The 15,781-nt window shown below is 42.8% G+C and overlaps 1 protein-coding gene across 1 annotated transcript in view; it reads right to left on the bottom strand.

Moving 5' to 3' along the window:
• Window positions 1-3,499, bottom strand: part of LOC112229095 (protein turtle homolog B-like) — a 188,928-nt gene extending 185,429 nt beyond the window's left edge. The window contains exon 1 of the mRNA XM_042309595.1: window positions 2,814-3,499. Coding sequence (XP_042165529.1) covers window positions 2,814-2,877 — 64 coding nt within the window. The 5' untranslated portion in view covers window positions 2,878-3,499. The remainder of the gene's footprint in view (window positions 1-2,813) is intronic.
• Window positions 3,500-15,781: the final 12,282 nt, after the last annotated feature.

Below are 15,781 nucleotides of genomic sequence, written 5' to 3' on the forward strand. Positions count from 1 at the left end.
TCATAGTGGGAGGACCACACACTGACTTATCATATGACACCTAGTTTACTTCGATATGATGGTTATATAAATATTTGCACATGAAGGCATTTCCACCACCATTTCTTGCATAATGAATTTTACCGACACCATGTAGAACGAACCATATTATCTGTCTGCATTTATAAAGTTGTACCAATCTCACGCGCTCACTCACACAGACACATACACACCTTATACCGAACCTTCACAATTAAATTGATTGCTTTAAATTGGCTGTCTCAGCATTCATATTTTTGGTTAATTAGTAACTAGTCTTAAGGTTTCTGTGAGGTCATCAACAGTCGCCCACTCTCTCCAATCTCCTCTTTTGCAATGTGTATACATACCACTGAAGTATTTTTTTTTTTGCAATGGCCCTGTGAGGCAGTAAAAGTATTAGGAACTGATATCTCTAACATTATGCCTTTAACTAAATCTCTTCCTGTGTGTTTACACTCTTTACCCTCCCCGGTCTGCACACATGCAAGACATATAGCCCACTCATGCAAGCACAAATATATGCACAGACACACACACACACACACACACACACACACACACACACACACACACACACACACACACACACACACACACACACACACACACCTGAGAAACGATCCTGGGGGCAAGTGATGTTCCAACCCGCCCCTTGACCCAACACAACCTGGCCACTCTGCACCTGTGCCATGTGCATTATGGTGGAGCACCAGAATGGCATTTAACTCACAGCTAAATCATAATCAGTTTTACAGGGGGAGAGCGCCATCCTGTTAGTGGGCATATGCTCATATCATGGTTAAAGACTCACTATTCCCTCAGGGGGGCTATGTGGGGGATGTAACAAGTGGAGTGTGGATACTAGCAGCTGATTGCCATGCACCCCTCCAGGCCTCCATTAACAACGCTCTCCATGCTCCCACGCCCCCCCACTCTGTCATCCCATATTGCTTAGAGCCAGCCAACTTAAATGGTGGTGGTGGGGCGTTGAGTTTGTGTGGAGAGCTAGGGAAATAGGTGGAAGGACAGACAGACAGACAGACAGACAGACAGACAGACAGACAGACAGACAGACAGACAGACAGACAGACAGACAGACAGACAGACAGACAGACAGAGACAGACAGACAGACAGACAGACAGACAGACAGACAGACAGACAGACAGACAGACAGACAGACAGACAGAGGAAGCGAGTGTGGCAGAGAGGAAGATAACTTAGAGAGAGCACCTGACCAAAGAACGGGGGAGAGATGGAGGGTGTGTGGGGGGAGGGGGGGAAGAGGATGCACAGACAGAGAGAGGAGCAGACAGAAAGACAGTAGATGAGACTTAAGACGGGGAGAGAGTAACAGATTAACGGGGGGGCAGAAAGAGAGAATTTGTGTCCAGGGTTATCGCTGGCCAGAGTCGAGGGTGGCGTTTGCCAGCTGACAGCTTGAGATAGAGCGTTCGGGCAGAAGAACGTAGTACAGCCAGCTTCTGCTGGTGTGTATGTGTGTATGTGAGTGTGTACAGCTCTAGAGCTCAGTGACTGTCTGTCTGTAACGCCTAGACGGGGAACATATGCAGAGGAGCGCAGGAGCGGCAGAGCAAGGTGACAGACAGTCAGTCCTCAGTCGCCCAGAGGCGCATAACACCAGCAGCACAGCGTCACTCACTGTACTGTCCTCGTCTTCTTGGCAATGACAACCATCTGCTGCCTGCCTGGCTGATACTGCATTGAATGGGACTACATGTGAAAGGAAGATATACTACTATTTTAATGAATGCTGTAGGCTACGTGTAACTATTATCTACACAGCAGGAAAGGCTAACTGTCAAAGTAAACTCGACCTCTTGATTATTAAACCAAAAATGAACTGTCAACTGTCAATGGATATATGCAGTATAAACTTGCGCATGTTTCACCATACTTCAACATACTGTACAATGTACCATGTTGCAGCAATTTGATAATATCAAAGATCCTTCCACCCAGTGGACAAATATGGAAGTACTGGCCTAATTGAGTCCATAAAAGAGACCGGTATATTGGGATGAAAATGTGTCCATTTATCACTTTACCTGTTTTGGCAAGACATGATGTATTACCATAGTTGGTAGCACAAACATACAAGTAGGCCTGCATTTTGCGATGAAGAAAGTCAAAAGAAAACTCTACAGGATGGGTGTTTTAGAATCTATAACACACTGAACTAACCATGCGTTTTTAAACATACAAAAAGCTATAGACCAGTCAGTCAATATGCTTACTGTAGCTTACAACACTATTGAGAGCCTCTGCAGCTACCTAAAGAGGGTTAATCAAATTTATAGCAGCATGACAATCCATGCCCAAACCATATTATTAGATATATTAGTGATATATATCATGATTAGTGCTGTTAATTTCTTATTATCCACCCCCATTATCCTAATTTAGATACTGGACATGGAGTGGCTATTCATAATTAAAATAATTTGTATTACTTTTCCTCCTAATTTGTGCTCGTCTCATCATTCAAACGTAACATATCATACTAAAATGGAGTGTCTTGGATTTACGTACAGAATAATAGTAAATACTCTGAGACCATTTTGCAACATGACACTTCGAAACAGGTGCAAGCACTTCAAACACATTGAATATCCAATTTAATCATCTCAATTTTCGTACTTCTGTTAATTACTTGTGGACAACATTTACGACAGGCAAACAACCAATCATTCTGAAAGCCATATACCCTTTTAAACATATCCACAAAAAAACTTAATCAGCAAGCAGTATAAAATATTGCACTTCAACTCACCTTGAGCTGCCGTTCCTCGGGTGCTGAATACACTTGCTATCAAAGTGACCACATACCAAATCATAGTACTATTGCCAACCAGAAAGAAACCTCATCATATCTCAAAGTGTCCCTTGCAAGAAACCTTTCATTGCGGAGCCCCCAAGTCAATAAATGCGCTATCTGCTGCTGTTGATATCATTTGTATCATTCCCTGCACCATACTGCTGACTTTTCACCGGCGCTTTCCTTCTCTCTATCCCTCCCCTGCACTCCTTTCGCATCCTCTCTCGCTTAGACAGAGCACCTGCAACACTGTGAGAGGAGAGCAGACGGGTCTAGATGGCAAATCTAACATGAAACCAAGCTTGACAATTTAGCTATTAGATCCGCCTCCGCATTATTTTTATTGGTGAGTTTGGGAGGGTTTGGGGCGTGGATTGGTTTCCCCACTGTCGCTCTGGACGCACTACCAGAATACCAGACGAGCCCTGTTTCAAGGTGAGTTGGAGCGTGAAGTTGTACAAGAGCCGCAGAATCATGCGCAATAACAGTGATAGAGGAACTTGTATATTCGATCCAGAACCTATCTAAAACATAATTGCACTCACTAACACGAGCGGAGAGTTAGGATTCCAAATATGTCTTCCATCTTCATGGGACTTGATGCAAAAAAAAATGAGGCGACTTGCAGGTGCAACCTGCGCGCGCTCCTACACTCTTGACGGTGAGCGGTCCACCGTGCTACTTTATCATACACTAATCGTTTATTGACACAGACTTTAATTAAAATATTTTCTACTGATTCATGGCGTTCAGGAATATTGGATTACTTCCTACATGGAACTATAATTCAATATTGCCATCAACCGAAGCGCAACATGCGTCATTCTGATATAGCCCTGAGTAAAGCTACGCCAACGTCTAACGATACTGCCCATAAGTCCGTGAAGAACACATCTCGATAGTTTATCTCGTGTTTTCTGAGGATAGTTCCCCTTTCCATAGGTCAAATTGTCATTGCTTGCGCACAACTATTCTGTATCTCCACCGCAGAGAATAGCTATTCTAATAGTTAGCCCACCAGTCGTATGCTATTACACTTTTGTAATAAGTTATTAACCATTTGTGTAATTACAACATTATTTGATGAGCTTTTTATTGTGTTGTGTGTACTATACCATATGATTGGTTAATGTCCTATGTAGGCTGTTATAAAGGCTTTATGAATGCATATCTAGCTGAATGTGTTACCAGTGTGGACAGAAGATTTCAGAGGTACATTATATTAGTGTAGCCTACATGCAGAACACACTTTGAAACGTAAACACGTGCCAATTAATCTGGAGTAATGAGGTTTTTTTTTTTACTCGTGAGGGTTTAAATACCATCATAAGAGCTTTAAATAATATATGTTTAGTCCAGTGGATTTGATTTTAAACCACATAATACACCATTTCTAAACTATTGGGAGAATATATTAGTATTAAAAGTGTTAAAACAATAAGTAAGGAAGTAATTTGTGTATGATTTGCAAAGTAGCACTATGCAAACAACAGTAAACCCTTCAGTCGTAATTATGGACACTTTCTTCCGTAGCTAGTAGGCCTCGTACAGTGGGAATGGTTTGCTATTTCAGACGTTTTTAATGGAAGCATTGGTGGACTGCCAATGCTTTCTGACCCTCAATTATGCCAGCCTCTATATGACATTTTACAGCTGGGCAGCACTCAGGTTGACACTTAACCAAGATGCACTGTATCTCTCATCTTCAATGTTTATTTCTACGTGCTGGGCCCAATAATTCTTTGGCATCAAAATGCACTTGGACAGGGGATCGTGGACAAATAAAGTTTAATGCATGATAATATATTATTTTCTATTGCCCTACAAAGCTACAACCCTTTCAACTAAGTGACAAAACTAAATATTTTACCTAATCAATGTAAACGTGTCATTATGTAAGATTTACTCTTGCCTACTGTTAGCATAACATGATTGATTGATTGTACAGTATAAAGCCATTTAACAAGCTCTGAACTTTTGAAGGAATGATTAATATTCTGCTGGTTGCCTAATGATACAACCCACTATCACAAATTATCATGCAATAGACAAATTACTTTTGAAAATTCGTGACAGACACATTTTTTGTGTCCACCACAAAAATGTGTATACAGTGCATTTCAATCACAGATTAACCTAACGTAGGATGTGAAAAATTAACACCTGAAACTAGATTCCCAACATGGTGTTGATGGCAACAACAAAAAAAGTGTCGGGGAAGGTTCTCTTCTGCACTGTTCAACCAATCCAGGAAATGTGGAGGTGGATTTAGGATGGATTGTCGTCTTGTTAATGTCTAAAAGCGGAAGTCGCGTAACAGGCTCTCGTTACATTTCCCCAGAAAACCGGAACATCCAGTTGTTGGGGACTGAGCAGTGGTTAATCACAGATAAAGGTAGTAGGTTACTTAAGACAAAAATGATAGAATCAAGGTTGGTCAGGGAGGATGGGCGGATGTGTAATGCAAAGGTCTAGCAACCCAAACATTGCATGTTTGAATCACATGATGGACCACTTTAGCATTTGAGCTAATTAGCAACTTTGCAGCTTCTTATTACTTTTGAACTACTTTGCTAACATGTAAGCTTAACGGGTATGAAATGGCAAGCTTGTTAGCGGTGCACACTATTAATGTTTCAATCGGTGATGTCACTCGCTCTGAGACCTTGAAGTAGTTGTTTCCCTTGCTCTGCAAGGGCTGCAGCTTTTGTGGAGCAATAGGTGAGAGGCAGTTGTTCATGTGTTCAGAGGATCCCTGGTTGGAGCAAGGAGAGGGAAGGAAGCAGTACTGTTACATAAGTTAGCCCTAACCTTAACCCTTTAAGTACTTAGCTAGCATGTTACCTAAATGTAACCCCTAACCGTAACCCCTAGCCTAGCTAATGTTAGCCACCAAGCTAACCTAGCTAGCTAACATTAGCCAAACCAAATTGGAATCGTTATGAAGAAAATCGCATTCTGGACACGAATGAGTTATGTAGAAGAAAATAATGTGGTGGACATGAAAAAAAAAAACTTTTTCCTTTGCGTCTCACAAATTTTGAATAAGTAATGTGTCTTTTTCATGATAATCTGTGACAGTGTAATAATCTACAGTCAGGGCCAGAGTTATGGGCGGGCCTTAAGGGGGCCTGGCCCGCCCTACTGTACTTCCTTGCCTGTCCAAATAAAATATTGAAATATTGATAATTTATTTGATCAAGACGCGCGCCTTCAGAAAGACACATCAATCTCAGAGAAAGTGTCAGAGCGAGCGAAACAGTGCCCCTCTGTCTCAATATGTGTAGAACAGGGATGGGCATCTTTGATGGGGGTTTATTTGTTTGTTTTATAGTTAATTTTGTGCAATTCTACCAATTTCGCCATGGGGTTATAGAAAATGTTGCTGTTTTAAAGCTAGTTTGCTGCAATTCTACACATTTTGCCATGGGGCAGAGATAAGATTTTGTCATTTTATAATTTCATTTTTATAATCCCCCCCCCCAAAAAAATGAAACTATTTGCCCATCCCTGGGGAAGACAATGTACAAAAAGAGACTAAAAGAGTATGGTATGTCATACTATTTCTGTCCAGACAGCATCAGATACATGGGCTACATATAGTAAGACAGAGGGGCGCCGTTCTGCTTGCTCTGGTGCTTTCTCCATTGAGATTAAGAAGAGAGGAAGAGGCGAAGCGAGAGGGCTCACTCTCACCAAAATCTGGCCAGAATAAGTCCAATGCGTTTCTTTGGGACAACGACTCCCACTGTTCGGATGCTGGCGCGTCTCTCTCGCCAATTCTTGCTCATTCATTGTTTCATTGTGTGAATTGTTTGCCCTTTGTTTATTTTGATCTATTTCCCATTACATGTCACCAGTAGGCTTAGTAAATGTACCTGTAATCCCCAGAATTTGGTTCCATTCTTTTATGTTAATGCATCTGTCACGTTCTGACCCTAGTTATTGTATTAATTGTTTGTTTTAGTTGGTCAGGACGTGAGTTGGGTGGGCATTCTATGTTTTGTGTTTCTAGGTTGTTTTTCTGTGTTCGGCCTAGTATGGTTCTCAATCAGAGGCAGGTGTCGTTAGTTGTCTCTGATTGAGAATCATACTTAGGTAGCCTGGATTTCACTGTTTGTTTGTGGGTGATTGTTTCCGTGTCTGTGTTTTACACCACACGGTACTGTTTTTGGTTTTCGTTATTCACGGTACGTTTATCGTTTTGTATGGAGTGTTCAGTTTATGTGTTTAAATAAAGACCATGGACACTTACCACGCTGCATATTGGTCCTCCGATCCTTCTCGCCTCTCCTCTTCAGACGAAGAGGAGGAAAACCATTACAGCATGTGTCAAAAACAGAGTTCTATAATCCTACAGCAATCACAGAGACAAGCCAAAGTACAATCAAAGGTTCTTTATTATAAATTCAGCTTTTACAACAATGACAATACACAGTATCACAATGTATAAAGGAGCTAGGATTTAGGGCTATAGGCTAACTATGACCATCGAGGAAACTAACACAGCAGTTGATTCACTTACAGAGCGTTGGCATATGTTTGTTTGTTCGGCTCTACCCAGGCAGGTTTTGTTTGTTTGGCTCTACCCAAACAGGGTTCGGCTCTTCCTCCCAAGCATGGGTCATTAATCGACAGCTAGTCCGGTAGTCAATGACTGGTTCAGTCATCAATACCAGATTTGCTGGCTACTTACAGGGCTATCTCTCGCTCTATGCTTGGCCTGCTGGGTTTTAGCGCTGGGTGTAGCCTCTCACAGGACACCTACACCACCCTATTTGGTGGTGGGCGGTAAGCAAATTGGAGTGGGTCTAGGGTGTCAGGTAGGGTGGAGGTGATATGGTCCTTGACTAGTCTCTCAAAGCACTTCATGATGACGGAAGTGAGTGCTACGGGGCGGTAGTCGTTTAGCTCAGTTACCTTAGCTTTCTTGGGAACAGGAACAATGGTGGCCCTCTTGAAGCATGTGGGAACAACAGACTGGGATAGGGATTGATTGAATATGTCCGTAAACACACCAGCCAGCTGGTCTGCGCATGCTCTGAGGGCGCGGCTGGGGATGCCGTCTGGGCCTGCAGCCTTGCGAGGGTTGACACGTTTAAATGTTTTCCTCACGTCGGCTGCAGTGAAGGAGAGTCCGCATGTTTTAGTTGCGGGCCGTGTCAGTGGCACTGTATTGTCCTCAAAGCGGGCAAAAAAGTTATTTAGTCTGCCTGGGAGCAAGACATCCTGGTCCGTGACTGGGCTGGTTTTCTTTTTGTAATCCGTGATTTACTGTAGACCCTGCCACATACCTCTTGTGTCTGAGCCGTTGAATTGAGATTCTACTTTGTCTCTATACTGACGCTTAGCTTGTTTGATTGCCTTGCGGAGGGAATAGTTACACTGTTTGTATTCGGTCATGTTTCCGGTCACCTTGCCCTGATTAAAAGCAGTGGTTCGGGCTTTCAGTTTCACGCGAATGCTGCCATCAATCCACGGTTTCTGGTTTGGGAATGTTTTAATCGTTGCTATGGGAACGACATCTTCAACGCACGTTCTAATGAACTCGCTCACCGAATCAGCGTATTCATCAATGTTGTTGTCTGACGCAATACGAAACATATCCCAGTCCACGTGATGGAAGCAGTCTTGGAGTGTGGAATCAGATTGGTCGGACCAGCGTTGAACAGACCTCAGCACAGGAGCTTCTTGTTTAAGTTTCTGTCTGTAGGCAGGGATCAACAAAATGGAGTCGTTGTCAGCTTTTCCGAAAGGAGGGCGGGGCAGGGCCTTATATGCGTCGCGGAAGTTAGAATAGCAGTGATCCAAGGTTTTTCCACCCCTGGTTGCGCAATCGATATGCTGATAAAATTTAGGGAGTCTTGTTTTCAGATTAGCCTTGTTAAAATCCCCAGCTACAACAAATGCAGCCTCCGGATAAATGGATTCCAGTTTGCAAAGAGTCAAATAAAGTTTGTTTGGGGGGGAATATATACGGCCGTGATTATAATCGAAGAGAATTCCCTTGGTAGATAGTGCGGTCGACATTTGATTGTGAGGAATTCTAAATCAGGTGAACAGAAGGACTTGAGTACCTGTATGTTGTTATGATCACACCACGTCACGTTAACCATGAAGCATACGCCCCCGCCCCTATTCTTACCAGAAAGATGTTTGTTTCTGTCTGCGCGATGCGTGGAGAAACCAGCTGGCTGCACCGATTCCGATAGCGTCTCTCCAGTGAGCCATGTTTCTGTGAAGCAAAGAACGTTACAGTCTCTGATGTCCCTCTGGAATGCTACCCTTGCTCTGATTTCATCAACCTTGTTGTCAAGAGACTGGACATTGGCGAGAAGAATGCTAGGGAGTGGTGCACGATGTGCCCGTCTCCGGAGTCTGACCAGAAGACCGCTCCGTTTCCCCCTTTTACGAAGTTGTTTTTTTTGGGTCGCCGGTTGGGATCCATTCCATTGTCCTGGGTGAAAGGCAGAACACAGGATCCGCTTCGCGAAAGTCATATTCTTGGTCGTACTGATGGTGAGTTGACGCTGCTCTTATGTTCAGTAGTTCTTCTCGACTGTATGTAATGAAACCTAAGATGACCTGGGGTACTAATGTAAGAAATAACACGTAAAAAAATCATGAAGGGCCGCAGTTGCTACCCATTTTGCCATGGGGTGTAGAGAAAATGTTGTTTTAAAGTTAGTTTGCTGCAATTCTACACATTTTACCATGGTGCAGAGAGAAGAGTTAGCCATTTTAAAACTAATTTCATGCTAATTCTTTAATTTTTAGAGTTAATTTCGTGCAATTCTACTCATTTTGCCATGTGGTGGAGAGGAACATGAGCAGTTTTACAGCTTTATGTCTTGCAATTCTACACATCCAGACTCACATTAACCATCTCCAATCCAAAGTTAAATCTAGAATCGGCTTCCTATTTCGCAACAAAGCCTCCTTCACTCATGCTGCCAAACATACCCTCGTAAAACTGACTATTCTACCGATCCTTGACTTCGGCGATGTCATTTACAAAATAGCTTCCAACACTCTACTCAACAAACTGGATGCAGTCTATCACAGTGCCATCCATTTTGTCATCAAAGCCCCATATACTACCCTCCACTGCGACCTGTATGCTCTAGTTGCCTGGTCCTCGCTACATATTCATCGCCAAACCCACTGGCTCCAGGTCATCTATAAGTCTTTGCTAGGTAAAGCTCCGCCTTATCTCAGCTCACTGGTCACCATCACAACACCCACCCGTAGCACGCGCTCCTGCAGGTATATTTCACTGGTCATCCCCAAATCCAACACCTCCTTTGGCCGCCTTTCCTTCCAGTTCTCTACTGCCAATGACTGGAATGAATTGCAAAAATCACTGAAACTGGAGACTTATATCTCCCTCACTAACTTTAAGCGTCAGCTGTCAGAGCAGCTTACCAATCGCTGCAGCTGTACACAGCCCATCTGTAAATACCAGTCTGCTGTTCCCACATGCTTCAAGAGGGCCACCATTGTTCCTGTTCCCAAGAAAGCTAAGGTAACTGAGCTAAACGACTACCGCCCCGTAGCACTCACATCCGTCATCATGAAGTGCTTTGAGAGACTAGTCAAGGACCATATCACCTCCACCCTACCTGACACCCTTGACCCACTCCAATTTGCTTACCGCCCAAATAGGTCCACAGACGATGCAATCTCAACCACACTGCACACTGCCCTAACCCATCTGGACAAGAGGAATACCTATGTGAGAATGCTGTTCATCGACTACAGCTCGGCATTCAACACCATAGTACCCTCCAAGCTCGTCATCATCGAGACCCTGGGTCTCGACCCCGCCCTGTGCAACTGGGTACTGGACTTCCTGACGGGCCGCCCCCAGGTGGTGAGGGTAGGCAACAACATCTCCTCCCCGCTGATCCTCAACACTGGGGCCCCACAAGGGTGCGTTCTGAGCCCTCTCCTGTACTCCCTGTTCACCCACGACTGCGTGGCCACGCACGCCTCCAACTCAATCATCAAGTTTGCGGACGACACAACAGTGGTAGGCTTGATTACCAACAACGACGAGACGGCCTACAGGGAGGAGGTGAGGGCCCTCGGAGTGTGGTGTCAGGAAAATAACCTCACACTCAACGTCAACAAAACTAAGGAGATGATTGTGGACTTCAGGAAACAGCAGAGGGAACACCCCCCATCCACATCGATGGAACAGTAGTGGAGAGGGTAGCAAGTTTTAAGTTCCTCGGCATACACATCACAGACAAACTGAATTGGTCCACTCACACAGACAGCATCGTGAGGAAGGCGCAGCAGTGCCTCTTCAACCTCAGGAGGCTGAAGAAATTCGGCTTGTCACCAAAAGCACTCACAAACTTCTACAGATGCACAATCGAGAGCATCCTGGCGGGCTGTATCACCGCCTGGTATGGCAACTGCACCGCCCTCAACCGTAAGGCTCTCCAGAGGGTAGTGAGGTCTGCACAACGCATCACCGGGGGCAAACTACCTGCCCTCCAGGACACCTACACCACCCGATGCTACAGGAAGGCCATAAAGATCATCAAGGACATCAACCACCCGAGCCACTGCCTGTTCACCCCGCTGTCATCCAGAAGGCGAGGTCAGTACAGGTGCATCAAAGCTGGGACCGAGAGACTGAAAAACAGCTTCTATCTCAAGGCCATCAGACTGTTAAACAGCCACCACTAACATTGAGTGGCTACTGCCAACACACTGTCAATGACACTGACTCTACTCCAGCCACTTTAATAATGGGAATTGATGGGAAATGATGTAAATATATCACTAGCCACTTTAAACAATGCTACCTTATATAATGTTACTTACCCTACATTATTCATCTCATATGCATACGTAGATACTGTACTCTATATCATCGACTGCATCCTTATGTAATACATGTATCACTAGCCACTTTAACCATGCCACTTGGTTTACATACTCATCTCATATGTATATACTGTACTCGATATCATCTACTGTATCTTGCCTATGCTGCTCTGTACCATCACTCATTCATATATCCTTATGTACATATTCTTTATCCCCTTACACTGTGTATAAGACAGTAGTTTTTTTTTTTGGAATTGTTAGTTAGATTACTTGTTCGTTATTACTGCATTGTCGGAACTAGAAGCACAAGCATTTCGCTACACTCGCATTAACATCTGCTAACCATGTGTATGTGACAAATAAAATTTGATTTGATTTGATTTGATTTTGATTTAAATAGCCCATCCAACCAATTACCTACCTCATCCCCATATTTATTTTTGTTTTTCTGCTCTTGTGCACACCAGTATTTCTACTTGCACAACCTCATCTGCACATCTATCACACCAGTGTAAATTGCTAAATTGTAATTACTTTGCCACTATAGGCCTATTTTTTTGCCGTACCTCCTTACTTCATTTGCACACACTCTATACAGATTTTTCTTTTGTGTTATTGACTGTACGTTTGTTTATCCTATGTGTAACTCTGTTGTTTTTGTCGCACTGCTTTGCTTTATCTTGGCCAGGTCGCGGTTGTAAATGAGAACTTGTTCTCAACTGGCCTACCTGGTTAAATAAAGGTGAAATAAATCAATAAAAATTGTGCCATAGGGTGGAGAGAAATGCTTGCAGTTTTTTATATGATCTGAGTGAGATTGACGAAGAAAATCAATGGGTTCTCCCTGGGCTCTAATTCAACCTTGGTTACAATACATTTGGATAGCTGACCACTAGACGAATTTGACAATTAAAAAACTGTTAGCTGACATGGGCTAATTGAGTGACTATCAATGACTGACATAACAAGAGAAAAACTGTTGAAGCACAACAAAAATTTGAAATTGCAACTTGTGTATTCTACTATTCTACCTCTGTTTTTAGGGGGAGAATTGATCCAAGGGCCTTCAAAACCGCGGGCCACCAGTTGGCCATCCCTAATGTAGTCCATACCAATCTGGGGAATCACAGCACACCATGCAAGCAAGCAAATAGTTCATGCAATTAAATTTCACACAAATTTCACATTCTGACATTCACAAATGTCAGAATGTCAGAATTGAAGTAAAAGTCAATCGTTGTAAACAACACACAGCACACGTGATTAAAATGCACTCATTAATAGGCATGATATAAAATAATAAGACCTGCTGATTAGTAATATACAAATAATGGCAGTACCTAGTTTGATAAGAGTCAGTGTCAGTTGTTGAAAGTATTAATTACTGTAATTTACCTACTTCTCTCATTATTGGAGTGGAAACGTTGTTTGCAGAGTTCACAACCTGCCACACTTGCGAGTTTTGATTTATTTCATAACCATGATTTACAAGTTTTTTAAAACATTTTTTCATTGTCTTTTGTTTTGAGTGCTCCATGTAAGCAATGAGCATGTTCCTGGTTTCTCATTAAGGGAGCATACGGCTGAGAACACATAGAAGTAGGCCTACCTGGCCTGCTGCATGTAAATGTAGGAAAGTGCCCATTTAGGGATATCTCATATCTGATCGTCTTAACTCACCATGTCCACCACTAATTATCTGAGCTTCTCTATCATTTTTTTCTTCACCTCACTGAAAAAGTCATTAAAGTCCATTTTTCTTACCTCCATTGCCATTAATAATAGTTCCTCACAGTATTGGAACATTCTTTCCAACACTCTCCCGACCTCGATAATCACCAAGCCTTGGTGTGAAAGAGCAAAATATCATGATCTGATTATCCCATATATCCAATGGAAATGTCATTAAGAAAACAGCTGTCTGTCCTGAGCCCACTGGCAGAGAAACTCTGAGGAACCAGAATAGGCTAGTTGATACAATGGTTCAAGTTCTCTAGGGACAGCTTCAGGCCAGACCCATGCTGATTGATTTTATACAATATTGCACTTCACTAGTGATAGCTCAAGTCAAGACAAATAGAAAGGGAGGCAGACAGACAAAGTAGAGAGATAAATGCGATTGAAAGAACCTGAATTTTCATCAGTATGTTTTCTACTGTTTTTATTTGTTGGCTTTAGGCCTACAAGTGCTTTTTCAGAAAGTATTCACACCCCTTAACTTTTTCCACATTTTGCAGTGTTACAGCCAGAATAAAAAATGTATACAATTTAGAGTTTTTGCCACTGGTCTACACAGAATACCCCATAATGTCAAAGTTAATTAAAAATGAAAAGGTAAATGTGTTGAGTCAATAAGTATTCAACCTCTTTGTTATGGCAAGTTCAGGAATAAAAATGTGCATAGCAATGATCATCAACCAACTTGACAGAGCTTGAAGAATTCTGAAAAGAATAATGGGCAAATGTTGCACAATCCAGGGGTGGAAAGCTCTTAGAGATTTACCCAGAAAGACTCACAGCTGTAATCATTTCCAAAGGCGCTTCTACAAAGTATTACCTCAGGGGTGTGAATACTTCAACAAATTAGATATTTCTGTATTTCATTTTAAATAAATTAGCAACATTTTCGAAAAACAAGTTTTCACTTTGTCATTATGGGGTATTGTGTGTAGATGGGCGAGAAAATAAATAAATTGAATAAATGTTCAATTCAGACTGCTGTAACACAAAATTTGAAATATTTTGGCAGAGGCTGGTGCTCTCGTATTAGTTGAATTGTAACTTTATTCAGATTTTGATGATTTGCCCCGTGACAATGATTGAGAAACGAAAACGTTATTATTTAAATTAAACTTTTCCACAAAAATGTGCATAGAAAAATAATCATAACTGGCACGCAGATTAGTGATCTGACATGCTGTATTGTTCACGCCGCGCTGCTCGTTCACTCCACACTGTTCATTGGTAAGAGAATACCCCTACTACCTCTCTCAACTTGTTGACAGGTGTTTGGCTCACTGCCCCGCAATTTACTACTTGCTTCTACAGCACCAACTTGCGAGATGGTCATCTCCCGCTCGTATAGTGTATGAGAAAGTCCTCCGTTTTCTCTCTGTTTGTCGTATTGGTGTGTGACTACAGGCTAGCTAGGCTAATTGGGCTTCCGTGTCTCTATTAACAGGAATTTACAAAAAAATTGCTATAAACCACAGTGAGTTCCCAAATAGAGCCCGCACCGCACCTCCTAAAACAAGCCCGTGAATTGGCAAACACACAAGCAGCACACACTTGAGTCATCACACATCCATATTCAGATGGGACAGTTATATCACGATATGCCCCCCTCTACATTTTCTTTAATATAATCTATGGACATAGATAGTGGAACCCCAGAATTAGATAGTGGAACCTCAGCTTAGCTGAAGTTCCAGGGAAATGACTTGTGATTTTCTTCCCCATGAGAGGTTTTTTTCTCCAGAATCTTCCCTTGCTGAGCATAGTCAGCACAAAATAATAACAGCATACCATTACCAATGAACCGGGCTAATGTGACTTCCCCTCTCTCTTTCTTAACAGCATTGGTTAATTGAATAGGGTGTAGATGAGACCCTGTGGTCACATCAAACATGATTACGACTTTCCACTCTGACACATCATTACTTTTGTTTTTCACTACCTTCACCCGCTTCACAGTCTCAACACTAGAACTGCCACTGCTGTCTGCAGTGCTTATAGCAGGGCCTTTCACTACCTTCACTGTCTCAACACTAGAACTGCCACTGCTGTCTGCAGCGCTTATAGCAGGGCCTTTCACCACCTTCACGGTCTCAACACTAGAACTGCCACTGCTGTCTGCAGCGCTTATAGCAGGGCCTTTCACCACCTTCACGGTCTCAACACTAGAACTGCCACTGCTGTCTGCAGCGCTTATAGCAGGGCCTTTCACTACCTTCACGGTCTCAACACTAGAACTGCCACTGCTGTCTGCAGTGCTTATAGCAGGGCCTTTCACTACCTTCACGGTCTCAACACTAGAACTGCCACTGCTGTCTGCAGCGCTTATAGTAAGGCTTTTCACT

The sequence above is a fragment of the Oncorhynchus tshawytscha genome, linkage group LG30 (assembly GCF_018296145.1).
Source record: "Oncorhynchus tshawytscha isolate Ot180627B linkage group LG30, Otsh_v2.0, whole genome shotgun sequence".
Taxonomy (NCBI): domain Eukaryota; kingdom Metazoa; phylum Chordata; class Actinopteri; order Salmoniformes; family Salmonidae; genus Oncorhynchus; species Oncorhynchus tshawytscha.